Consider the following 25642-nt stretch of genomic DNA (forward strand, 5'->3'; position numbering starts at 1 on the left):
TTGTTGTTAATTGAATTTTGTTCTCGTCGCCCTCGCGACGCGGCCGCCAGCAGCTTCTGGTTCTTGCTGTGTCACGTAACGAAAACATACGCTGGGCACAAAATATTATTATATCTTTTAAATTCCGCGTTAGCGCCGCGAAGCAACTGTGGCTATGAGCGGCGTACAGACGTGGAGAGATGGAAAGAGGACAGCAGGAAGGAGTAGGGGGGTTAGTATGCGTCCTTGGCCGACTTCAGGGGGAACTGTGCCGAAATTCGTCAGGAAAGTCTTCGGTAAAGCCAGGGAAAACCTCAGACAGCACACAGCTAGGATTCGAACCCGTGTCACCACCCAGTCTCGCGGTGGAAAGCGATCATCCTTACCACTATGCCACGGGAGCTGGTACAAAATATTATCAATTGTAAGAACTACTAAATAGGAGGCGAGCTGGGGACTAGAATACATGACGGTGAAACCTCAAGACTAGCTTTCATTTCAGCCATTCAATGAAAATAGTTTAATTCAATTTAGGAAGTTTTCTAAGGATGTGGACGACGGGAACAGAATGCCGAACAGTGTTCTTCTGCGTGTGTCTGTTCCCGTCGTCCCTATAGTCGCGATGTTTTACCGTAATGTATTTTTCATTGTTTTCCGCTAACACTGAAAACAGCCCTCGCGTGCCTTTATTTCGTTTTACACTCCTGCTACATCCGCGGAGGTGGAAAACGAAACAGAATGCGAGTACGTGGTTAAGTTTGGCTGGTTATTCCTCTATCCGCTGAGATTTGCTGAAATTTGACATACAGTATCTGCACATACTTCTATGTCGAATGCGACCAAAAACTCACCACCCGAGTGGCCTATTTAGATGTACGTGTTTAAAATTTCCTTCAACGTCACCAGTCTCTTTCTCTATTCCAGAAGAAAGTTTGATCGTTATCATTTTTCACTATACGAAACGACCTGTGCTATAGGGGTTGGCTTAATGTCGTCCAGCATTTCTGATAGAATTGTCAGACGTCCGCCAACCGCTGCTGAACCAGAGGCATCAGCTTGCTGTACAAGATAGAGCAACGCGGTAACTGAATTCCTTCATTCATAACGGGACAACCAGGTCGTGGCTCTTCGATGCAAACGGAGTTTAAACAGGAGGGGGTTAGTGAATGAGACGGTTCTCCGGGACAATTGGCGGCGGAAAGCTTAGACCCGAGACACAGGTGGCGGCACGTCTCGTGGAGTAGCGTGCAGGTCCTCGTATAGTCGGGATGACGTCTAGGTCTTGTACGCCACGCTGCCATCACAATCAGGCGCGGGTCTAGGGGGAGGGGGGTCCAGGGGTCTGGACCCCCTCAATTCCAGACTTGAACATAGGGTTCAGTGGATCAATCCACTTCTCAATCCATCAATCTTGTCCACGCGAAGCCCCCCACCTCGGGAAAATCCTATAGATCCGCCCCTGATCACAATGGTCCTCAGGGCCGGCGGAAAGAGGCAAAGCAGGATTGAAACGCTCCTGTACGTAATGCTATAACAGACAAGCGTCGACACACGCATTTTCTTTCTTTTTCATTTCGCATTTCGCATCACTGTCATTATTGTCCGTAAGAGGGGCTGATTTGCAATTACAGGGAGAGGTTGCTGAGAGAGATCAAGTACAACGTGGAGTTTCTCATCACCAAGGTGTCTCTCATCGAGCCTCGCTTGAACCATATGGACGTTACCATTGCAAAGATTGAACGGAACATAGCTCTGGCGGGCATCAGGTAACACGCTTATGGCCCCATCCGTAAAACAGTAGGGAGCCACACTTTCTAATATAGGACTGACAAGATCTATTACACGATCGTATGTACACGTGGCAAGAGCTATGTATATTCGTGAAGGAACGTTCACGTTCTGTTTGCGTTTACGCACTGTTGTCATGTAGCGTTGCGTTATGATTGATATGTACATTTGGACGAAACATACTCTGTTCTTGTTAAAGATAATGGTAGCCCATAGGAGACCTCGCACACTTTCTTTTTGATTCCTTTCTTCAACAAAATCTAATAGGCTTGATGTAAACTGAATCAGCCGGATATGCCACAAATCTACTCCACTTCCCCAAGCCTTACCTGAACGGAGCTTCCCACTAGAGCCCGCATTCTTATTTTTTTTTGTATTCAAAAAGAGGTATTCGAGTCCTACAGCTGGCTAACCTTTTCAGTGACTCTCTTCTTTCATCATTAATTTCTAGGCACTTGAGGCTTTGTAGGTATTTGTCCATTCTATGTGTCCCAGCCTCAGAACATAATTTTGAACGTTAGAACGTTCGGAAACGCTCAGAACGTTAATTTTGGTCACTGTGCTTTAATCCTTCAGTCTCAACGACGACACGGCTCAAGGTAGAGACCCATCCCGTTCGCCAGTACGGGTAAGAAACATATTGTATTTAATCAGTCGACAAATAACAAAACCACCTAGTAATCTCTCAGGCTTTCAGAATGAATTTATGCTTGTAGTGTAAGGATCCTTTGATTCTCTAAGGCCCTGCTTCACTAACGCCGACTAACATTTGAACCGAGGTTAACGATCCCTTAACCTGAATTTAGCGCTTAACTCTGCATAATTAAAGGGAGTTATTACCATCGAAACATTCATCACGTCACCAACTAACTTTTGTAAAGGACCCTTCATCTCGGTTCAGAGTTAACCAGCGTTGGTGAAACCAGGCCTAAGAGCGCTGATTCGCACGCTACACTCGAGATACCGCCGCGGCACTTCGAGCTGTAAAGTTTGCTCCGGCACAGATTATTTTAAGACGTGCACAACCGGACGTGAGCTTAGGTACGCCAGCTATGGAGGCAATCGTGTAGCCGCATTGTAGAACTGCAAGACCTGCAGCAGCACTATAGTGCCTACAGGCTCGATGACTATTCCGTCGTGCTGCAGATTTAACGAGGTCTCTCGACCTAACTCGAGCTCTGTCAAACAGCAGCCGTCCGGTTCACCTTTCGCCGGCCACTAGTTAACCCCGCACCCCTCCAACCCCACCCCACCCCATCGCGCTGTTCAACGGGAATTGAGTGGCCACCGACTGATACCAAAAAATCGTTCATGAAGTGGTTGCAACTGGAAATGCCGAGTCTAGCAGTTCTTCAGGAAAGATCCTCACGAAATGCGGTGCAGTGCTCTCTACAGTGATGGAGAATAGTTATTCCAAGACTTCCCTTTTTGAGTGGAACTGCGACGGTATACGAAACAAGTTGAGCTACTTTCGAAATTTCGTTTTCAGGCAACGGTTTTCCGTCCTTCCTCTCACCGTTCTCACCTGGAACGCTCACCTTTCAGGCTTTCAAATTGCGTCAAGTACTGTCCTGCAAAACGCACAAGTCTTAGTAGAGTGATGCTCTGCGTAACAAATAGGATTCTGCTCTCTCTGCATGATCAGACGAGAAGTTCATTCGACTGCAAGTTCACAGACCCCCCGTGGCAAGTGTCTGCATAGCCCCCTTCACTCGCCTCCGTGTTCTCCTTCTACGGTTTCGACTTCTTCCTCGAAGTTTCATTGTATGTGGTGGCGCCGATCTTGAACTTCCACATACCTATCGTTATCGTTATATTTAAAGTCAGCGCGCTCCAAAGCCGATCTGGGTGGCTCGTGCAAGAGCTCAGGGCGAGTCACGGGCCGAGGTAATGCATTTAATGCGCGTTATGGGATAACGACAAGTTGAAGATAGGGCTCTGTCGTGTATGGCGGTCCCCAGAGACGGCATGACGGCCACAGGTCTGACTGCATGGCAATGTGTGCCTGCTTGTGTTCAACGACAGCTGACCGAAGCACCAATACATGGTATCGACGTTAGCATGGACAGTTCCACGGACGGTTCCATACTTCTCGGACAGCTCTAGACAGGACCATCGCGTCGTGAAAGGCGCAACAAATGGCTGCGAGAGGGCCTCTGGGGACATACCGGTGTGCGCAGATGTTTGGAGGCCGGCTCGAATGAGCCTCGAGTTCGTGAAAGTGATTCGTGAAAGGAAGTGATGTGAGTGCGGGTAAGCAAACTTGGACCCGCACTCGCACAGTGCACGCGCGTGTGTGATCCGCACCCGCACCCGCAAGAATTTAATATGGGCAACCCGCACCCGCACCCGCAGTGCTGTCTGTATACCCGCATTGGGACCCGCCGGGGGAAGTGAGCGGTATACACGCGCTCGGCCGCCAGCTCGAATCCCCGTTTCCTTGTTCACCCTCTGGGTGATGAAGATGATGATGCGGGCACGATACACCAGCCTTACCCCAAATCAATAGCGCGTTCCTTCTGTTCGTTATTGAACCTTCACTCGTCCCCTCGTCTACTTACCGCTGTTTTTCTATTTTAAAACAATGGAAATTTTGGAAATGGAGTGTTGGCTACGTGTCTCGGACCGCTTCAATCGTATGCCAATAAAGCTGCAATTCAACAAAGCGCCATATATGTCTGCATTAATAATCGAACTCGCCCGCCAGCACTTGCCTGCTGCAGTCTGGCACATGGATTTATACGGCCAACGATATAGGGCACTGCTGAGCTCGCGTGTGACAGAGAGGGGTCACTTAGTTGGCCATAGAGTGCGGGTAATGCGGGTACACCCGCATTTTACACGCTACCCGCAGCGATCGCGAATTCCTACCCGCAAATCGTGACGATGTGCGGGTAACTGCGGGCACCTGCGGGTATACCCGCACACGTGCTCAGCTCTAGTGATCAGTCCAGCAGTGAGTGAGAGAGGCAGTCTGTCGTGCGAAATATATATGGGAAAGTGGTCACTACCTCGTGTGGCGACATCGGTAGCGCACGACAAGTGGCGAATTATGTCTGCTGAGCACCACGAATGATTCGTACATCGAGTGACGTTGGTGATTGCATATAAGTTGGCTGTCGGTTGTTGAGTAGGCACATGTGAGCGTTCTCCATTGCTTCCTACAACCTCCTTCCCCGGCCGTCCTTCCTACGGCTTCTCCAGGCCGTATGATGGGCATTGAAATCACCCAGCACGAGAGCTGGGGATTCCATTGAATTGAATAAGCGTTCGGGGTCAGTCCACGGAACCTGTACCGCGGGACAGGACGTAGATAGATACTGACGACTGTTAACAGCATGTGCCCAAGGCGGATCTTGTAGATGACGTATAGTCATAAGAGCGATGACAAACTGGCCCTCTCTGTCACACGCTAGCTCAGCAGTGCCCTATGTCGTTGGCCGTATAAATCCATGTGCCAGATTGTAGCAGGCAAGAGCTGGCGGGCGAGTTCGATCATTAATGCAGACATGTATGGCTCTCTGTTGAATTGCAGTTTTATTGGCATACGATTGAAGCCGTCCGAGACACGTAGCCAACACTCCATTTCCAGAATTTCCATTGTTTTAAAATAGAAACAGCGGTAAAGTGGACGAGGAACACTTTCCCCTGCGGGTCCCAATGCGAGTATGCGGGTATAGAGACAGCACTGCGGGTGCGGGTCGCCCAGATTAAATTCTTGCGGGAGCGGGTGCATGTCACACACGCGCGGGTACTGTGCGGGTGCGGGTCCAAATTTGCTTACCTGCACTCACCTCTACCTATGGGTGCAGCAACGAGGTCATTACGAACGTATAACGCTGTTCTGCTCTCAGAGTACTGATGAGATCGATAGATTTTATACCCCTTAACGTGGTGTGCAGCATCCATGCCATGTTCGCATACAGCTATGAAAGGGAACTTGTAGTGTTGTAGGTGAGATTTAAAATCAGGGAGCTTGTTACGTATGCTGCGAGGATTCCACTGCATCGCTATGGCCTTTCTGTACAATTCCGTCATGCTGAGGTAAAGATTAGGACTTAGGGCCAGGATTTTTAGGCACTAAAAAAGTGCGAAATAGGCAGGCACTTAGGCCCTAAAAACAGCGAAATAGGCAAATATAGGCACAATAACATTGTAAGCTTTTATTGACTCCTTGCTTCACTATTCTCGTAGCATGGCACAATGAAAGTCGTTCTCAAGTTCTCAAACTTGAAACTTGATCTGTTTGCTCTAAATAGGGCCTTGTAGCGGGAGAAGCTTCTTTCCACGTCACATTACGTCACAGGTGCAAACTTGAAACATGAAATCTCGTACGGGCTGAGGTCTTGATCTGGTGTAGGTGTGTCCCCGCCATTTAGGATCTCTCAAATCTTCAGCAGTGTGGAAAGGGCCCCGATTCTTTTGAATGAAAGCCTCCATCTTCGTGGTGGCTCTGGAGCCCTTCCCTTCCAGGTTTTGGAGCGCAAAGCGGACACGTTGTAAGATCTTTAGATATTCGTTCAAAGAAATGCCAACTGTTTCTAGCTTTTTCATGTTCGTCGACAGGCAGGAGAAATTTTCGGTTCACTGCGTTGTACTTATGGCAACCAACCGATGAGGTGAGCAGCCTTGTTAACTCTACTCTGCGACAGGAGACACAGAAAGCTAGCCCCACACCACGCGTTTCTGTTAAGGAGGTTACGTGTCCGTGAGTCACAGAGGGCCACGGTAGGAGGCTATTGACGGGGATCAACGTATCCCTCTTAAGAAGGGTCGATGAGTCACAGGGGTGCAGAAAAGATGGCTATCGGAGGGGTCAACGAAATTTTCAGTCTTTGTGACGTCAAGGTTGCGACGAGAATAAATGTGTGTTGGAAGAGGACAAAACCTCCCGTTCTGCCATGATATATAACATGCAAGTAAGAAGGTCCGGTCCCTAATTGCCTCAAATAGGCAATTCTGGGCACGAAACTTGGAAAAAGGCATTTCTGCATGAAAATGTTCAGTTTAGGCATTTATAGGCAGTTTTAGGCAAATACCCAAAAATCCTGGCCCTAGACATAGTATACGCAAATCTGTATCTAAAAAATCTGATCGCTTATATTTGATCAGGCAAATCTGGTGTCTAAATAATAATAATGATGTCTAATAATAGTAAATAATACTTACGCAGAGTTACTTTTTGTCAATCTGACGTCGTCAACGCTTTAGAGCTATGGGCCTCGTACTCAGGCCTCGAAAAAATTCCATAAATATATTTGAAAAGAAGCGACCAGAAACACGATAAAGTGAAGTGCAGTCCTGTCAGCACAACATTCGAATAGAGATACGGCAATTCAACATCTAGAAACAAGAGTTCTCTCTGTCGCAGCACGTCTAGTGTCAGGCGTTCTAGGCATCGCGTTCTTGACACCTAGACACCGCACGTCCCTATGCACTCATAATGGCTTAGAGCTCAAAGGACTGATATTAGTTGTCGTTTGAATAGGGTGGCTGCGTTCCATCCAACACGACAGCGCTCTTCAAGGAACTGGCCCAGATCACGGGGCAGCTGAAAGTAATCTCAGACCAGCAGCGTCACTGCCAGGACATGCTAAGGGAACTGCAGAATTACACCGCCCTCAGCAGCAACAAAATAATGAGTAAGTTGACTGAGGAGATATTGGAAGTCGAGTAATGTTCTTCGGAATACCAACAATGCTTCATTTCTCTCTTTCTTTCTTCGACCCCTTCTTCTTCTTCTTTTTTTTCAGATAAGATAGACGAAGGACCCGCGTTCCAACAACCGGCAGTTACAATCCAGACCACGAAGCCAGTGCTTGTAAGCAAGACTGAAGCCGTGTCTCCAGGAACATTTGGTGCTTTCAGTGCCTTCAATGATAAAGTCAAGCAACAATTTCTGGTTCCCATAGTTGAAGTGAAGAACAATCATCGGTCACCATCAGGTTCAGCACATGGGAAAGGGTCGGTGTTCCACGCGGACAGCGCGGTGATTGCTGGCAAGAGAGAGGACAGGCTGTCGCACTTTTTAGCTGATCTCTTTGGAGACAGACATAACATCGCCAAATATTTACGCCAGGTAAGGGCAAATGTGCATGCACAAATTTCAGATACTGAGGCGGAAGTCGAAGCAAATATGAATCGAAATGCTCAGCTGAAACGCTGAGACTACGACCTTTCTCCTCCACAAGAAAATAGCGTTGTACTACTTCGTTTTCATGTGTTGACATGCAGCTCCTGTATAATTGTCTTCTATCTCGAGCTTTCCCTTTTTCTTTCCTTCTCAAGAAGGCCTACAACGCGGAAGGGGCTCTCATTTGCCTCCTCAAATCCATTGGTCCAATCATCGAGGGAGAACGTTTGAGGGGAGCAATGAGTTCCAGCTGCATTGTCGGCCTTCTTGAGAAGGAGATGAATAGGGAGAGCGTAAATTGTTGTTTCTTTCACTCCCAAATCACGAACGACGCACCTCGATGAACCCATTCCTTTTGTGTTGTTGTCATGGTAACGGCAGCTTTCATTCAGCGAGGAGAAGTTTTTGCACTTTGAGGCTGATTCACATTGCTGCGTCTACGGCTGCGTACAGCGTCTCACGTGTGCCTTCATTCCATCCGGAAGGATGTTCCGTCGCAATAATTCGCTGTCAGCGTATACGTAACACGCAAGCACAACCGTAACCGCAGCAGTGTGAATCAGCGTTGAGTGTCCCTTTAACGGTGACTCGGATACAGCGACAGATACTAATGAAGCGATGCTGATAAGCCGTACTTCATTCTTCAGGCAACGGATCTCATGAAGAAGGGCACGGAAACGCCGCTGCAACATGGCAAGGAATACCTGGACAACTTAGCAGCGGAAATGAAGCGCCTGTCCAACATAAAGTCATCCGTGTCCTTGTCGTCTGCTACTGCACGGAACCTCCAGTTCGCCGTGTACATGGAAGACAACTACGCACCTCTTCGAACCACGACAGCCAGCTTGACGCGCACTTTGGGAAAACTGGAGAGAGAGATCTCCCCGCTCATATCACAGTTTGATCTCACTGTTGACAACATGAAGACTGTTTTTAACGAACTGAGCACCGCACTCAACGGAACTGTCGTGGGAGATTCGTATTATGTTTCTGTTGACGAAGACGACCTCTGGTAACTTAGGTTGCACGCAGGACGTTGAGAGAAGCGGTCTGCTGAAATCCTTATCATCGTTGTTAGTCATTTTTGCATCTACTAGCAATGCGGAATGTGATGTATGCGCATGCAGAGAGAGCATACAGCGAGCTAAGAGTGAACATTAAGCCTTTGTGAGAAAACTACCACTTATGCGTTGCGATTGGCTCTAGTTTCATATCACTTTTTATGAACGTAAGCTTAACAATAACTTTATAACTTTATTTTGAAATGATGAATGGGGGTTTCAACGTAAGCTTGCCTATCATTGAGTACATGGAGAATGAGCGAACTACCTATACCATCGGAGGGAGAGGCAGAAGACGAGAAAGCCTGTGGCATCCCCAAGCAGAGCCGTCGCGAGGCGAGATTGCGCCCGAGGCAGGGCAGATCTGAATCGCCCCCCCCCTATTCCCTCCCTTACTGCCGTCAGAAGCCTTGCAAACAAAGAAAAGAAAACGCCCATTTACACTACCGAGACGGTCAATTCAAATTCTCTTAATTCCTACTTTATACTGTTCAACCAACCTGCCAGGGCTTGCCGTTCAGCGCCCTCTCTGGCGAGTGCGCCTTGGGCGGCTGCCCCTCTCGCGCCCCCGTCGCTACGGCTCTGTCCCAAAGGTTTTCCATTTCCCACAGTATACCTATATATATATATCTCATAGTTACAAAGTAGAATCGTTCGTGCTATTCCTTTTTTTTAAAGCAATGGTAAGCCAGCTCACCTTTCAATCTTCATCATAAACATACGCCGCCCAGCCCCCCGCTGTTCCTATACGTACAGTTAAATCTCACAAGGAAAGGCAAGGCAGGGCAGGGCAAATGAGGTCAAGCCTTTCGCAGTAGAACGGTTCGAGTCAGGTTCGCGAATGAATTGAAGCGGCTTATTGGAGAGGTGCTTGCCACTCATTTGTAAGAACCTCGAACCTTCAGTGCAACGTGTTTCGTAGCACATGTCGCCGCAGGCGGTGACATGTCAGATCCCCATATCGTTCTGCTACATCAATACTTTCCGCTGACAGGCGTTCAACGGTGAGGTTCCATTTTCTCAGTTCCCTTATTCTTCATCGGCAGTTTTATGTACAAAAGCGCGAGCGTGTGTTCACTATGCATGTTTCCATTGAGTTTGAACTTAATTTATGGAATAATTTATTGATTAAATTCGTCGTGTTTGGTCTTTTGATGTCCCGTATTTTCTTTGATTCGGTGATCCGGGTGACTGCAAAAAATGCTGACAGAAAATGACATACAGGGTGTTTCAGTAACCATGTAAAAAAATAATAAGAAGAAGAATGAAAGAGCGTATACATACATATGGGGTCAACACTGTTTGGTCCTGATAGGTTTTTACCACACTTTGTGGTGGTTAGCAAACATGTCACGCATTAATTGAGCTAATTTTGCTAATTGAACTCGAAAATTAGCCAAATGAAGGTAAAGTTTTCCTAGATGAATTCGATAGCCCATGGCCATAATACATAATCTTAACGAAAATCAGGAAGTTTTCCATCAGGTTTCTACAAAAATTTGGCGGCCGAAAATCAGGCGCTCGCTGATATTTGCCGGTACGGAGCAGTTCGCTTCGCCCAAGAGCCCTCTTCCCGTGCAAGAACAAAAAAGAGAGTTTTGGTACATCGTACGCTATCGCCTTTGCGTACGTAAGGGATAGCGTTGGTGGTTCTACGCACTGCGCAACGCCCTCTTTCTGTTATGGGCGTGCGCAGAACCACCAACGCTAGCCCTTACGTACGCAAAGGCGATAGCGTACGACGTACTAAAACTCTCTTTTTTGTTCTATATAGCAATCAGCTCTATTGTGAACGGGAGCATAAAGACCGCACAACTGTTGTGTCAAGAAAATGATTTGAGTTTGAATGTGGAGCAGGCTGTCGTAGCTGCTGCAGAAAAGTACAGCGGCTATATAGTTCTGAGAGATTATTTTGCGTATAATTGGGGGCGGTCTTCGGGCCGGTCATGATCGGTTCATGGTAACTGTGACCCATTTGACAATACAAAGTTGCCCAGCAATGCTCTCGTCAATATTGTCCATATAGATTGTCCATGAGCTCATTTCAGTCATTCTCGTCCGAGATTTCGTTTGGAGAATTCGATACAGTGGAATCCCGGCTTCTTCAGAAAAGATGTGCTCACCTTACGTGTAAATATTCACCCAATTATTTTTATTATCATAAAGATTTACACTTGGGAGCCTCTTTTTCAGACGTATATATATAAGAAGAAGAGGAAGTGAAGAGGAAGCCTTCTATACCAGGAATATCACTTCTAGTTCAATCTTGTATTCTCATTTGCTCCCTGTCGCACACTGCACTGTATTTTCGCTTTAATGCACCGCATCCTCATCGTCATCCTCATCGTAACCGGCATGTACCACTGTGCAGCCCTGACCTATGGCGACCAATGGGTGCGCTACCCAAGCAAGCAATGGCCGATGGCCGACGGTTGGCAAAAAGTTGGATGATAGCTGGCCAACGACTCCTTTGGCCAGCCAACGTTGGCGTAATGTTGCATACTGGTAGGCGGAGTGACATACTTAGCAAGCCGTCGGCCAAGGAACAGATCCGTACCAAAAACGAGCTCGTTGGCCAAGCACTTTCCAAGCACGGCTAGGTTGGCATGCCAAGCTCTTGCTAACCTTGGTCCAATCTCGGTATGTCGCCTCGTGGAAAGGGTAACGCAGAATGGTGTAGCAGTGCATAAGCTCGACTTTCGATGGACCAAGTGAATATCTCAAATCAAAAGCAGTAAGAAACAGAGGCGTCATCTTCATGGGGTGCTAATACGACAAGCAGTTCATCATTCCAGTGTTCTTTGAGCATGCATTTAATTAAACTTGGACACCTCACCCTTTATTTTGACTATCAGGTGAACAGGGCTCTCGAATTTGTGAAAGTTCGCGAGGCAACCCATATACAGTATCAGTTCTCCCTCGGGAAAGAAATGCAATTGCTTTTCTTTGTGAGCTCTTTTGGTCCTAGTGATCAAGGCATTTTGCTCTTGTTTTACTCTGAAAAGCCGTGCACATTGTCCATTGTGGGTAATTTATGCGCTTTAAAATGCCCTGCTCACTGTCCGTAGTGGGAAATACAAGCAACAAACAAAGAATGGTAAGTCGTTGCCTTACGTCGCGAGACAATTGAGTATGGAAATGAGCAACGTCGCAGGAATGTTTTGGTCTCGCACAATGTAGGCAAGTCATTGGCCAAGGAACAGATCCGTATCAAGAAACAAGCTTGTTGGCCGATACTGTACCAACCAAGGCCAGGTATGCCAGCCTGGCCACTGCCAAGCTTGGCCCAACCTTTGTTTGTTACTTGGGTAGTTGGTTGAAGATTGGGAACACACTGGCTTGCCAAATGTTGGCAAATTATTGGCCAAGGAACAGATCCGTACCAAGAAACGACGTCGTTGGCCAACCACAAGCCAAGCGTGGCCAGGTTGGCTGGCCAAGCCAGTGCCAAGGTTGGCCCAAGGTTTTCCTGTTGCTTGGGTAAGCAGGCGCCCCACTTATGGCGCACTCAAATCGGGAGTACAAGACACTCGGAGCGGCCACTAAACAGCGAAAAGCAACTCTGGAGCACGCTATATACACTGCTCGTTCGCTGATGCCGCTTCCTGTTGTCTGCTCATGCTGTGCACAGACGGAGGGCACGTTGGAAGAGACGACGGCGGTTATGAAGACATTTCTTTGTAACAGCGAATGAATTGAAAAAGATGGGAAATTTGTAACCGCTAGACGCCACCTCCTACGGCGTCTAGCGGTTACAAATTTCCCACCTTTTTCCCATCTGTCAAAATGACTGCATGGCGTGAAGGTGTCTGCATTAAAGCACCGCATTTCCCCCGAATAACCGCCGATATCCGTGTGGAAGTTGTCCACTAATAAAAAAGCACGATAACAGTGATAAAAATATTACAGGTTACTGAAATCGGAACATTGTGTAACATAGACAGTCCGTACTTTGCTTCTGAGCCCACACTTCGGAGGTCGTCCTGCCGCCGCCCAACAGGACGTACGTCATGGCAAATCTCAAGCACTCGGGCGATTGTCGTCTGCTTCCATGCACCCATTTGAAACGGGAGCTCGAAAAGCGGCACGGAGTCTCATATTCTCGGGTGCGCGAGTGGCGCCTGTGACGCGTTAAGTGAGTGAAGTCTGAAACACTCGCGCTCAAGGGTTCCTACTTAACGCCCCCAATCTCTATTGAGAGATCAAGCGGATCAAGGACAGAAAATGAGACAAAGAAGAAGAATATTGTTTCACGAGCTTCATTCCACGTTCACCGTTGCCCGGGACTTGATCCTACGACTCCCAGTCTCAGCTTGCATACTTTTGTAAGTATACGTGTCTTACGCGCCTCATCCACACACGGTTGTCGCAGCTCCAGAAAACGGTTGTTAGAGAGTCACTTACGCACTAACAAATATATTTATTTTATTTCGTGTTATAAATCGTCCATGCTCAAAGACTGAGTAAGCAAGATATGAAAACCGTCAGCGATCATTACGCGCTTCTTCGAATCTTCTCCAATCTTCTCTTCGAATCTTCTCCAAGAGTAGGCGACGTCACCCTTGAGCTCTGGCGCCTGTCTCCTCGCAACGGCGCCCGTCTCCGCTCTCCGCTCCCCGTTGAAAGACTGCCAGGAGCTGTGGTGAGGAGATGACATACGTCATCACGGCAAACGTCTGAAAACTACAAATAAAATACACAGTGTGGGACGTAAATTCGGTGGTACTCTCAGAGATTTAGTGTGCACATCTGACGGTAGGAGACCTTGCGTACTCTGCACTTTGAACAGAAACGTCCCTTTATTTCTTTGCCAAGTCAGTGGGACTTTCTTGCCGTTGCACTACTCTGCTGGCTTTTCGACGCCAACTCGTTCGTTTCAGACACAATATGGTATTTTTCGGCGTAACGCCGTCGTCATACATGGTAAAAAGTGTCGCGGCGCTATTTGTCCAGTTTTGTCCCGGCCGTTGGATGTGGCCGCAGTTATAGCGGTGCGAGTTATACCTCGCAAAATATGGAAATAAGCACGGTGGAATCCACGGATGTAAACTACGTGCTTTCTATTTCCTAGCGTCGGCAAAATGGAGCAACAACGGTCAATGATGATGTCCCGCTCTATGATGATGTCACAGCGCTCAGCCATGATAAGACCGCAGTGAGTACCGCTATCTGGTGGCCATTTCATACATGTCGTCTTCAAAACCGAAACTAAAATTAGTGTCGTCCAGGGATTTTCCTACACCTCCCCTGCATTTTTGTGCAACAACCCCCCCCCCCCAAAATTTCTGAGGTGACCCCACCCAGCTCGGCCACCAACACGTTCTGGTAGTGAGTCAGGCGCAGCGAGTTACATCCTGTACTGCCAACCTTTGGCTGTAGGACCACAGTCATGGAGATGATCGTACCATGCATTTGTCCAAAATCATTTGAAAGTGACTGTTCAATGCATATATTGCGCTCATATACGAGCAAAAATGCGTGCGGGCACGCAAACTCAATGTGGATCATCAAGAACCATTCGTACCTAACTCAATCAAGCGAGGTATTCTGCTTTTTTCGTCTAAGGTTTTCACCGTTGGTTGCTAGGTATTATTGAGCTTCGTGAGATAAGGTGCTAGTCTTTTTTCTTTGTCGGTCGTGTGACTATGCATCTTAATGTTGAAATGCCGTTCATAATGAATCTGCATTCTAATGTACTGAGCTCAAACGTAATAACATGTACAAATAAAACGGGAAAGCTGCGCAGATATGTCACCATTGTGCCACGATTCTTTCCGTGTCTAAGAAAAATTCCGTAAGTGGAACCTTCACCAAGCATACCCCCCACCCCCCCGCTGAAAGCTCTGCACCCCCCCAGCAGTGAATTTTTTTGGGAAATCACTGGTGTAGTCACGTTGTTGAATGTTAAGTCTACAAGCTAAGTGAAGGAAGTGAAGCGTACAGTGGTAAAAAACGGTCTTGTCGGCCTTTGCTCGTCTTTTGCAACAGGTTGTACGCATTAGATAAAAAATCTGACAATTTCAGAGCCCAGGCAGGCGGCGGGTTAGGCCAGTACCTGATCACTTTGGTGTGCCTCATTGCCACCTTTTGGGGCGTCGCTATTGGTGCCTATCTTTGGTTAAAGAGTAAAGGTAAGATGCATGACGGGCTTTTTTACTATTTTTTTCGCCAGAGAGGATTTCTTCTCGAGCGTTTGAGCACTGACGTGACCCCCAATGCGTGTTTGTGTTTTTCGCTGCGACGTGTTCTGCAAGGAATAAATTTAAGGCCACCCTCCATCAAGCAAGTTTTCTGCGGCGAAGTTCACGCGGCAGACTCACATTTATACGTACCACCGCCATGCAGCAGTTCGCTGGCACCATGCTCCATGCGACCAAAACCCAGCGGACGGCGTCGGAGAGTCTAGCTCCGATGTCACTGTCGCCCAAGCCAAAAGTGAGAGCTTAGTGAAATCAGTAATTACAAAGCTGAATGGACTTAACGTTACAAATTTTGCAACTAGATCGAACAACTGTCTTTAAAAAATGTTACAAAACGCTGCGATTTACTGTGCAGAAGAGCGGTCGAGTTTATGGTCAACCTCCATGGCGCGAATCGCGGCGAACTTCACCCGGCGTCGGACGCCCTGCGCAAGGCGTCAAAAAGGTGGGCCTTCACCGGCGATCTGATCATGCAAGATATTTTCACCCAGCGTCCGCGGATTCCGGAAGCGTCAACTGCGGATGAACGCATTTCATTGGCAGAGAATGCCTGGCGTTCTACAGGTGCAGTAGGCTATAGGCAGCGATCAGAAGACAGCACACGACTCAGGAGAACAGAAGACAAGGCAGCGAGACGTAGCCGGCAAATCAAAGCGCACTTCCGCTACGATTTTGCGCCGCGTACGTCTCGCTGCCTTGTCTTCTGTTCTCCTGAGTCGTGTGCTGTCTTCTGATCGCTGCCTATAGCCTACTGCACCTGTAGAACGCCAGGCATTCTCTGCCAATAAATACCTTTTCCTGTAGCAGTATTGAATATGCCTTCTCACTTTCTGCTCTGGCAACAGTGACGTTGGAGCAAGACTTCCCGACGCCGTCCCCCGGATTTTCGTCGCACGGAGTTGGCGCCAGCGAACAACCGGCGGCGGAACGCGCATGACGCGCGAACTTCGTCGCGGAAAATTCGTTCCATGGAGGTTGGCCTCGTCCGCTTAGTACAGCAGAACGAAGAATAGATCATGTCCAGATATCCCGAGCGACACGTGCAAGCTTTCTCGTCCTCGCTCATAACAATCGTAACAAGAACGGTGTCCAGTAGCGTTAGCAGGCTTTACGTCGCAAGACAACTATGATCCAGTAATATACCGAAAGGCATATTCAATACTACTAAATGGAAAAGTGTTTCTTGGCGGAGAACGCCTGATGTTCAAGCGGGTACAGTAGGCTAAGCAGCCGGCAAACGACCCAGGAGGGGAAACGACAAGGCAGCGAGACAAAGGTGGCGCAAAATCGTTGCGGAGGTCTGCTTTCATTGGTCGGCTTTGCTTTCATGCGCAGTCGACGCTTCCGGAATCCTCGAACGCTTGGAGAAAATATCTGGCATGACCAGGCCGCCGGTGAACGTTCACATTTTTGGCGCCTTGCGCAGGACGTTCGACGCATGCAAGGTTCGCTGCTTTTTCGCCGCACATTCGCTCCATGGAGGTTCGCCTTGAGCTCCTGCGAAAGAACGACGGGTGCAGGTGACTTACAGCGCGTGCGAGGCCTCTGTTCCACACACCTTTAAAGGGGCACTAAAATGCAAAACCAACTTGTATAATGTACCCAAAATTAATTCACACAGCGCACCGTTTAGAAGACAATAAACGCAATGGAACAGAGCCGCATGCCTATCGTGCGCGTGTGGATGTGGAAGGGTCCTGTCGTAGCACTGCGTACAGGCGCGGCATGACGCGCATTCCGGCATTTTTTCAATACCGGTTTACTGAACTGTAGCAGTAATCCAAACAACAGTAATCCCAAATGTTCTAGTGACAACAATCATCTTCACGACCTTCGGACAGCGACACCAGCGTGCTTCGTAAGTCACGCTATGTTTTTCGCCGAAACCGCTCCATGGCCTGGCAGGCGCGTTCACTCGCAGCAAGCACTAAAAGCACCCTATGTATACCCGATGCACGAGCTGAAGCGACGTTCCCTGCGTAGTGCTGAGGCAAGAAAGAGGCAAGAGAAAGTTTTGAATTGCGACAACAAGTGCGAAATTAACACAGCGTGTAACGTAACTTGAAATGGACTTGTGGTGGCATTTTAGTACCCTTTTAGAAAAATAATCCATGTGCGTGTTGAAGAAAGAGGGGTACGTCGTGATGTAAAGTGGGCCCCAGGCACGTGACCCGTAACGTCGAGCGGCACAGCTTAAGAAGGTATAAGAGGCGCGTAAGCTGAAAGGAAAAATATAAAAGGCACGGGGACCTCCCTACGTCACGCGAGGATCGTGTCGGCAGTCCGCGGCTGCTTTCTACGACTATTTTTCTAAAATTGATTGCGCAGCTGTAATACACCGCAGAGCGAAAATATTTTGCATGCTGGTTCCTGATGGACAGCTAGACGAATGAAACAGGCATGGAGGAAGGAAACACAAGAAGCGGCCCCTCCGCCAGTTTTCTATCGGGGCGAGCGTAGCCGGCTTCGCATTGCATTCTGGGATGCTCCTGCCTACCACGTGACCGCTCACGTGACCCTCCAAACAGCATGGAGCCAGCAGAGCAGACGTTGAGCTGTTGAGCTGTAGTTGTGTCACAGTTCACATGGCAGTATTACGTCGAAAACGTGCTTGCACTTTATTTCTGTGTGTTCGAATGTTTACTGTTCTATTAGAAGTCCAGTCACAGTGTGCAGAAGGCAAAAGGAGTACGAGGGACCGGAAACATCACGTGTGGCAACGGTTACTTACAACGTATGTACATTCCTTGATTAAGTGGTAAAGAATGCCGTTCTCAAAATACCACAATCGGATTTGTACAACAACAAAAGATATGAAATGAATTTGCGGCACAGTTTGAGGTCCCAAATGAACAATTCAAGATGACTCGAACACACACAGGCGACTAAAACAACTTACCGTGTACTTACAAACAAAACGCGTTCCCGTGACAGAGCTGCTTTCAGTTTAACGAGAGTCGCAGTGGGGGCAGGAACACATTACCATACGTCGTTTCTACGATGGTGTTCACATTTTCACAATAAATTACTTTCAAAAAGCAAATTCATACGGAGGGCAGCGGGAGAAACAAAGCCTTGCAAAACCGAAACTTTCACGTGGTGGACAGGAAGCAATGTCGATTTTGACTCGAGCGACCGCTAGTGGGTGGCTACGCTAGTCTGGAGCGAAGAGCCGCTCCTTGTGTTTTCTTCCTCCATGGAAACAAGGGTTCGAACACCTCTAAGCCTCTTAAGGCTTCGAGATTATTTCCTTCGAGCATATATGTAAAACGTCCTCGTTTTAATCCAATAAACACAGTACTGTAAAATACAAAGCGAAATCAAACTATAATGAAATAGACCTCTCCCTGTTTGCAAAAAAATGGCGTCATAGTGTTCGACAGCGCCACCAATGGACCATTTCCATATTCGTGTCGTCCCTGGCGGCGGAATGTCGAACGTCGTATCTTTTCTCCCAATAAACATGGTGACGCTTTTCGGACTGGCACGTTGCGTGGGAAAGTAACAAGAGAAGATTGGAAGAAGAATGCGGAAAGAGTGAAAGCGCATTGTACTCATTACCAGTACAAAACGTTGTCAAATGTCGATCTCAAACGTCGGCGTAACCTTAAAACCGATTATCTACCCCCAATGAACATGGCAGTCGCCCGCAGGTGGCTGCGCATACGCTTACCGGGAAGAGGCCCATTTGGTAGGGTTGAACTACGCTCGAAGCTTATAAGGTCGCGCCCGAAAGCCACGGTCTTGAGGGAATTACGATGGCCCTTGAAAGGGGCGCCACCTTCGGTCCTACTTTTCTTTCAATAGGAGGCAGCGAACAAGTGCCCATTCGTGGGACCCAGCCCTCCTTCCGATTTGTTGCAGTTTCAGTCTGTCTACCAGCGTCATGATGACGTTTCTCGAGTAGAGGTCTATTGAAACTGTGTTTGTGACTTGTGCTAAAAAAAAACTGCAAAGGGCATTATGTTCTCTTGTTGAGAAAGCGACTTTAGAGAGCGTTAATGCGGGACAAAAGTTAGGCGACACATTTTATAGCAATACAAGTAGTATACATACTTGTACATTGTATGGGATCATTTGGCTGCTTTAGGAATTGAACTGTTTCGATCATTTCAGGGAGTAGTACCGGTGATGACGAAGACGCAGCGACGGCGTCCACTCCTGCATCCTGTAAGCCTCACGAAAAATCGAAATCGATGCTGCTTTTGAAATTCCACTTGTATCGGAGGGACACATGGAACGTCCCCCTACCGCGAACAGGGCCACATCCGTAAATGCATAAGTATTTATAGGTAGAGACAGCCTTCGTCATATCATATCATGCAAGTATCAAAATGCACACAAACAACAAACGGTTGTGGATTTTTTTTCACCCATCGGTTAGTGATGTCTATTCAAAATAGAGGGGATCAATTCCATGAGTGCTGCGAGAACGTTCACTTCAAGGGCAGCTTGAATGAATGCGTGACATTCAGTGATGGACGAAAGCAACACCTAGATATACCTTAGAATATTAGAGTAAAACACATCATACAAACGCACTGAAAATCCAGAATACGAACGGCCATATTTTCTTCCTGGGTGCGTCTATTAAATCTATTAAAAATCTATTGGAAATCTAAAAAGATCAAGAGAAAAAGCTATTCTTTGGAAGAAAGTTGTGGTAGAAACCCATGTAATAATCGCACCCAAGCGTATCTGACCAACTGATTGAGGGCTCTAGTCCAAGGCATCGAAGATTTCCTGCTAAATCCAGAAGGACACAGCACCACCAGGGTGGCAGTGTGATCTGCTACCCACCATTTTTATAACTACCCTGAAGCAGTCCGCCGTGGCAAAATCACCCTCTTGTTTTGACTACATAGGTAATGTTTAGAATATTCGGGGTTCATTTTTCGGATAATATATTTCTCTGAGTTCATTATTTTCCGACAATCTGGATTCTTGGCCACTTATATTTAAGGGCTGAATTAACATTCGAAATTTAGAGAAAGAGCGACGGTTGTGAAATGAATGAGAAACTCACACCGCCTTGCAAAAACACTTATTGCTATGCGGCACAACATGCAGAAAGCGACGTCTGTATCACAAGCACCGATTGAGGTCAGTATCTCGAAATCCGGATATTGCTTGACTGCAATCCGGATATTCCCGCAAGTTTCGCTTGTGCCCATCCTACTACCTGCACAGCAACAAATAGGTGCCCCTTCAGAAAACACTTCCTATGACACCTGTGTCTAAACATGTGTTCACCTTGAAGCACGACTAAAGAGAAAGGGAAAGGGAAACCTAGGCGTTTTCAAAGTAGACATATGGTTATTTAGCGAAATGGTCTGGAAATGGCATCATGTCCGATCGAGTCTCTCGAAAAGTACTTTATCCGGTGACTCCAGGTTTGGACCTAGAGTCACCGGATAAAGTACCGAGGGAAGGGTGGAGTTCATCTGCATTGCACAGATGGTGTACAGGGGGTTTAGGACTATACAGCCACCCTGGGCTGCTAACCCACGGTGAGCAAGAGGCAAGTCCGACACAAGAGGAAGCAAACCATGTACATAATAGCGTAGCCAGAAAAAAAATATTTCGGGAGGGGTTCTGTGGGAACCTTACATGAGGGAGAGGGTTTGACTCTCTCTTTCCCTCTTCCAAATGCATTACCAAATGTTGTGTTGCTTGGTATATGATGAGAAGCACGCACCGTCAGATTCACGGTATACTCTTTATTCCGCCATCTTGATAATCTCCCCTGGTTGCCAGCACAACAATCGGGGCAGTTTGTATGGACGTGGATAATACAGTGACATAATAGCACAGGTAATATAGGACATTCCCCCTCTATCTTGTATGTAGAAACGATTTCTGGAAGAAATATAGGTGAAAACACAAATGGATAACGCGAGATAACAAAAGGTTCAAAAGTCACAGCTCTCCCTCTTGCAGCTCTAGGTATAGTTGAGCCTCTCTGGTGGCACACCTCTTGAACTTCTGATGGGGTACCGGTTGGGAGAACCAGAATCCTGTGCGGAAACACGTATAGAAGGAATCTATGCTCTCATCTTCTTGTTGCGTTGTCCGTCGGAACTGAAAGATCTCGTAGTCTTTGTTTACCTTAGGCGTGAAGTGATCGTGGGGCTTTTTTTTTTTTAGCTGTAGCGTAAACATCTGTCGTGGAGGCTGCATCGGGTCGTGTTTCTGCTTCGGAGGATTGAGTTGCGGCTGTACCTGGGTGCGGCTCCAGCGAGGTGTATACGTCATATCCGTCATCCCCAATGTAATGTAGAAGCAGTGCTTTCTTTTGGGCTGGACTTGTGATATTGAGACCAACGAGTAGGTTTTCAAATCGATTTATCCAGCGCCGCCAACGGTCCCCAATAGTAGTGTGATCCGAAGAAAGGTCAAACGGAGGAAATGCCGGTAAGGCAGCGGGTACGACCGCCATGTTGAATGCTCGTTGCTCAGCTAAGGAACATACTCTTCAAAAAGGAGATGCTGTTTTGGTCAAACAAAAGAAGATTAGTAAGTTGACGTCGACATTTGACCCGGTGCCTTATATTGTCGTAGAAGTCATAGGCAGTCAAATTTCAGCAAAAAGAAATAATCATATCATCACACGGAATGCAAGCTTCTTCAAAAAACTTGGAGCAGAACACAAGCACACACCTAACGTAGAAAATAGCGACGAAGACGACGAACTGCTTGATGACACCAGACGCGACGACCCACAAAACCAAACCAGTAACGATCCACCAGATGATGATCTACACCACGACGGTGTTTCCGCACAGGACTCTGGTTCTCCCAACCGGTACCCCATCAGAAGTTCAAGAGCTGCAAGAGGGAGAGCTGTGACTTTTGAACCTTTTGTTATCTCGCGTTATCTATTTGTGTTTTCACATATATTTCTTCCAGAAATCGTTTCTACATATAAGGTGGAGGGGGAATGTCATATATTACCTGTGCTATTATGTCACTGTATTATCCACGTCCATACAAACTGCCCCGATTGTTGTGCTGGCAACCAGGGGAGATTATCAAGATGGCGGAATAAAGAGTATACCGTGAATCTGACGGTGCGTGCTTCTCATCATATACCATATGTTGCCATTTCAGGGGTTGAACTCTCCCCCGGCTGGAACCATGTCAGCAGGGCATGGCTTGTCTTGTTGATCTTTCCGATATTTGAACTTCCAGTAGCGGAGTTTTTCGGATTTATTTAAATTTTAAGGTCGTAGGTTTCCCAAATTTTTAGGGGTGAATAATAATAATAATAAAATAAAAACTCGGACGCCAACGCGGAGGTAAACACAACGTTCTGCTTTAACCTCTTCAAGATGATACATAGTAGCCTCCGCCTCTCGTTATCAACAAATCATGGGCGAGAACGTTGTCATTCGGGAAGATGGTTGGCTAAGAGCGTGCTATGTGCTGAAGATACGCACCTGTCAAATTCACCTATACAAAAGGTGTCATAGACAACACGTTAAAATCGCCGTACGGAGCCGACACAGTCGGCGGGCTCGCTTCGTACAGCTCACAGCTCCTTTAACGGCCGGGTCGTTATCACATGTTCGGGTGTGGTCAGGTGTACGTGTCATTAATGTGCAAATATACATGTTTTAGTGCGAGGATACCGGATAACAATAATAATCGATGTCGAAAGAAGTTACAAAACAGCACAGAGAAACTGCATTCCTTTTGTTTACAAGTGGTTCGGCCTCCAACGATGGGCGCGGACACCTTTAGGATCATGGACACGTTGATATTTGCAACGACATTTGACCAGGACAGCGTTCCCCTAGCTGACGTGCTACGCTCTTAAAAATGAACTTCACCACCCAGCACGCTCCTAGCCAACCATCATCCCGAATGACATTGTTCTCTCCCCTAATTTGTAGAAAAGGGGGAGGCGTACGCCTTCTTGTGACACTTACGCATAAACGTTAATAGACCTCTACCTGTTTGTAAACAAATGACGTCATAATGTTCGACAGCGCCACGAGTTTGGTAGAGTTGAACTACGTTCACGCCCGAAACTACGAACTACGTTCGCGCCCGAAAGACACGGTCTTGAAGGGATTACGATGGTCTCTGAAAAGGACGCGACCTTGGGTCCCACTTTTCTTTCCATAGGAGGCAGCGAACAATTGCCCATTCGTGGAACCCAGATCTCCCCTTCCGATCTGTTTTGGTTTCGGTGTGTCTACCAACGTCATGATGACGTTTCTCGGGTAGAGGTTTATTGTCACAAAAAGGTGTGCACCCCGCGCTTTACACAAATCAAGAGTGATAGAGGTATCACTCTGTACGATGGTTGACCTCCAGCGTGCTATGTGGTGAAGCTTTGTTTTAAGAGTGCATCGTCTATGGACCGATACTCAAGCGAACAACACGGACGGACCATGGGAATCGCCTCCTAGATAAAGAAGGAAGAGAACGCGGAGAAAAAATGCGTCCGGAAGTAAGGCGCTCTTACTCGAAGCCAACGGTAGTGGCGCCACAGTGCACAGCATACTGGCAGTCGACAAAAGCACGATTTTCATTCGCACAAGACTGGAAAACTATATGGGATTGGTTCAATTTATTTGTTACAATCCATTCCTTCACTGCTACTTTAGGAAATGACACCATTTTGGTATCGACGCCCTGTGGGAAGCGAGATTGTCGCAGCTCCCATACACTGTCATATATCCAAAATTCTACGAACTTTGATTCGCTAAAAACCAGTAACTTGCTTCAGGCCTTGAAAAAAAAAGTGACATAGTAATAATAATAATAATAATAATAATAATAATAATAATAATAAAAACTTGCACCGGTTTCACATAGAAATTTTGTGTGGTTCATGTGAATCCTAACGCTCCCGCTAATCCCGCTCATTTCGTGTATAACTTGATCTCTAACGGGGATAAGTTGGAGCGCAGTGTCAGAACTGCTTCGATGAGTGTAATTACTAGAAGCGAATTTCAATTAGCGAGGAAGGACACTTATATGCTGGTTTTCATGCATAGCAATGATGCTATCTTTCAGGTACCATGTCCAAGGCACAACGTAGTAAGTATTTTGTTGATAAAACTTTCGACGCACAAGTTACATCTTTTCGATCGTTTATATGGGTGATTTGATAAATAAGAAAATTCATGTAGCATTTTGGCGTTACGGTTCGGTGTAGGCCGGGTTAATTTAATGTGATGTGGTTAATTATTTGCTGGTAAATTAGTTGATAAATTAAGGATTGGTTAACTAGGTCAACCGGACGAATACAAATGAATTCTACGAGCAAAACCTTGCGGATCGCTCAGAGGGAGAGGTCCCCTAAATATTGTTTCACCGGCTTCGGTAGCGTGCTCGGTACTGATCCCAAAGATGCAGGTTTGAACACAGCCCAGGACGCCAGCAACTTGGTGGCAGGGTACAAGTTGCCTTGACACATCGTCTTGCGGCAGGGACGTTAAATGCGGTGTGCCTTATGTTGAACGTTGAGGAACTTCCAGGTGGGCAAAATGAATCCACAAGCCACTGAGTAGGAAAGACAGGAGGTGTAAAATTCACTCTCTTCCGGGACCAGATAAAGTGGATACAGGAGGACCAGGAGACCAGAGCCTTGTATTGGGTATTGTCCCTATACGCGGCTCTGAGAAGGACCAGAGCCGTTTATAGAGAGAGTTTTGCGATTAGGAGAAGCCTAACTTGAACCAGGCCATGTGACGTCACGGCTGAACGACCTCACCTGTCGTCAACCTGTCGCCGACGCCATGTTGATGCAAAGCGTTGGTCCGATGCAAAGGGGGTAGACACGTGCGTACCGCGTCCTTCGAGACCCCTTCGTCATTGAATCCTTGCAGCTTGGTAACGAATTCCCTATTCACAGATGCCTGTGGATGATAATCCGGCGACCCTGGTAAATTACATTGAGCGCGACAAATGTGCATGTCGACTAACCGGTGAACTGAATCAAGATAATGAAAAAATGGCTAACCATGTATTCACACGAGTCAGTTTTCTGCCGGCAGCAAGTCGGGAAGGCGTGAGAGAATATCCGAGATAAACAAGGTCACTACGCGTCTGAAGACGCCCGCTCGTTCTCTTGCATTCACACGAGTCAGTTTCCCGGTGGCTGTCGGTTTTCCAATCCCTTCTGTATTCGCTCTTGCATTTCGTCTGTGTCTAGCGTAGGATGGACCAATGAAAGAAAAAACTTGGGCCAAAGAATAGGTTCCGAGGAAGCGCTATGGAATGTAAAACAGCATTAACCCAAATCTCCGCGTGGACGACCCAAACGCCTGTCGGAGTATTTTGAGAATAGACGTTGTCACATTCGATTTTATTTTCCACAAGTGAAGCGTATCTCGATGCTTAGCACCAATATAGGCGCGATAGCGTTCCGACAGGTGATCGACTTGCGATGACGCTGTGATGTCGAGCTACAGGTAGTCAATAATTAATTAAATTAAATTAAATCTAATCAGTTTATATTCCTTTTG

The 25642-nt window shown here is 47.2% G+C and overlaps 2 protein-coding genes across 8 annotated transcripts in view; both read left to right on the top strand.

The window, feature by feature from the left end:
- Positions 1-1646: 1646 nt before the first annotated feature.
- Positions 1647-9548, top strand: LOC135395411 (uncharacterized). The gene is made up of 5 exons (XM_064626626.1): positions 1647-1745; positions 2344-2395; positions 7256-7409; positions 7521-7846; positions 8548-9548. Exons 1-5 carry the CDS (start codon positions 1693-1695, stop codon positions 8914-8916), a joined length of 954 nt encoding a protein of 317 aa, XP_064482696.1. The 5' UTR covers positions 1647-1692; the 3' UTR covers positions 8917-9548.
- A 3513-nt stretch (positions 9549-13061) lies between these two features.
- LOC135395412 (uncharacterized) overlaps positions 13062-25642 on the top strand; it is a 50203-nt gene continuing 37622 nt past the window's right edge. For 2 of the 7 annotated variants that reach the window (XM_064626631.1, XM_064626633.1), the window contains exons 1-5: positions 13062-13286; positions 14033-14116; positions 14986-15092; positions 19278-19331; positions 24189-24212. In XM_064626631.1, the coding sequence (XP_064482701.1) occupies positions 13186-13286; positions 14033-14116; positions 14986-15092; positions 19278-19331; positions 24189-24212 (370 nt within the window). In that variant the 5' untranslated portion in view covers positions 13062-13185. The remainder of the gene's footprint in view (positions 13287-14032; positions 14117-14985; positions 15093-19277; positions 19332-24188; positions 24213-25642) is intronic. The other 5 variants (XM_064626628.1, XM_064626634.1, XM_064626629.1 and 2 more) reach the window with 3 other exon arrangements.

Source organism: Ornithodoros turicata, chromosome 5 (genome assembly GCF_037126465.1).
Source record: "Ornithodoros turicata isolate Travis chromosome 5, ASM3712646v1, whole genome shotgun sequence".
Lineage (NCBI taxonomy): Eukaryota > Metazoa > Arthropoda > Arachnida > Ixodida > Argasidae > Ornithodoros > Ornithodoros turicata.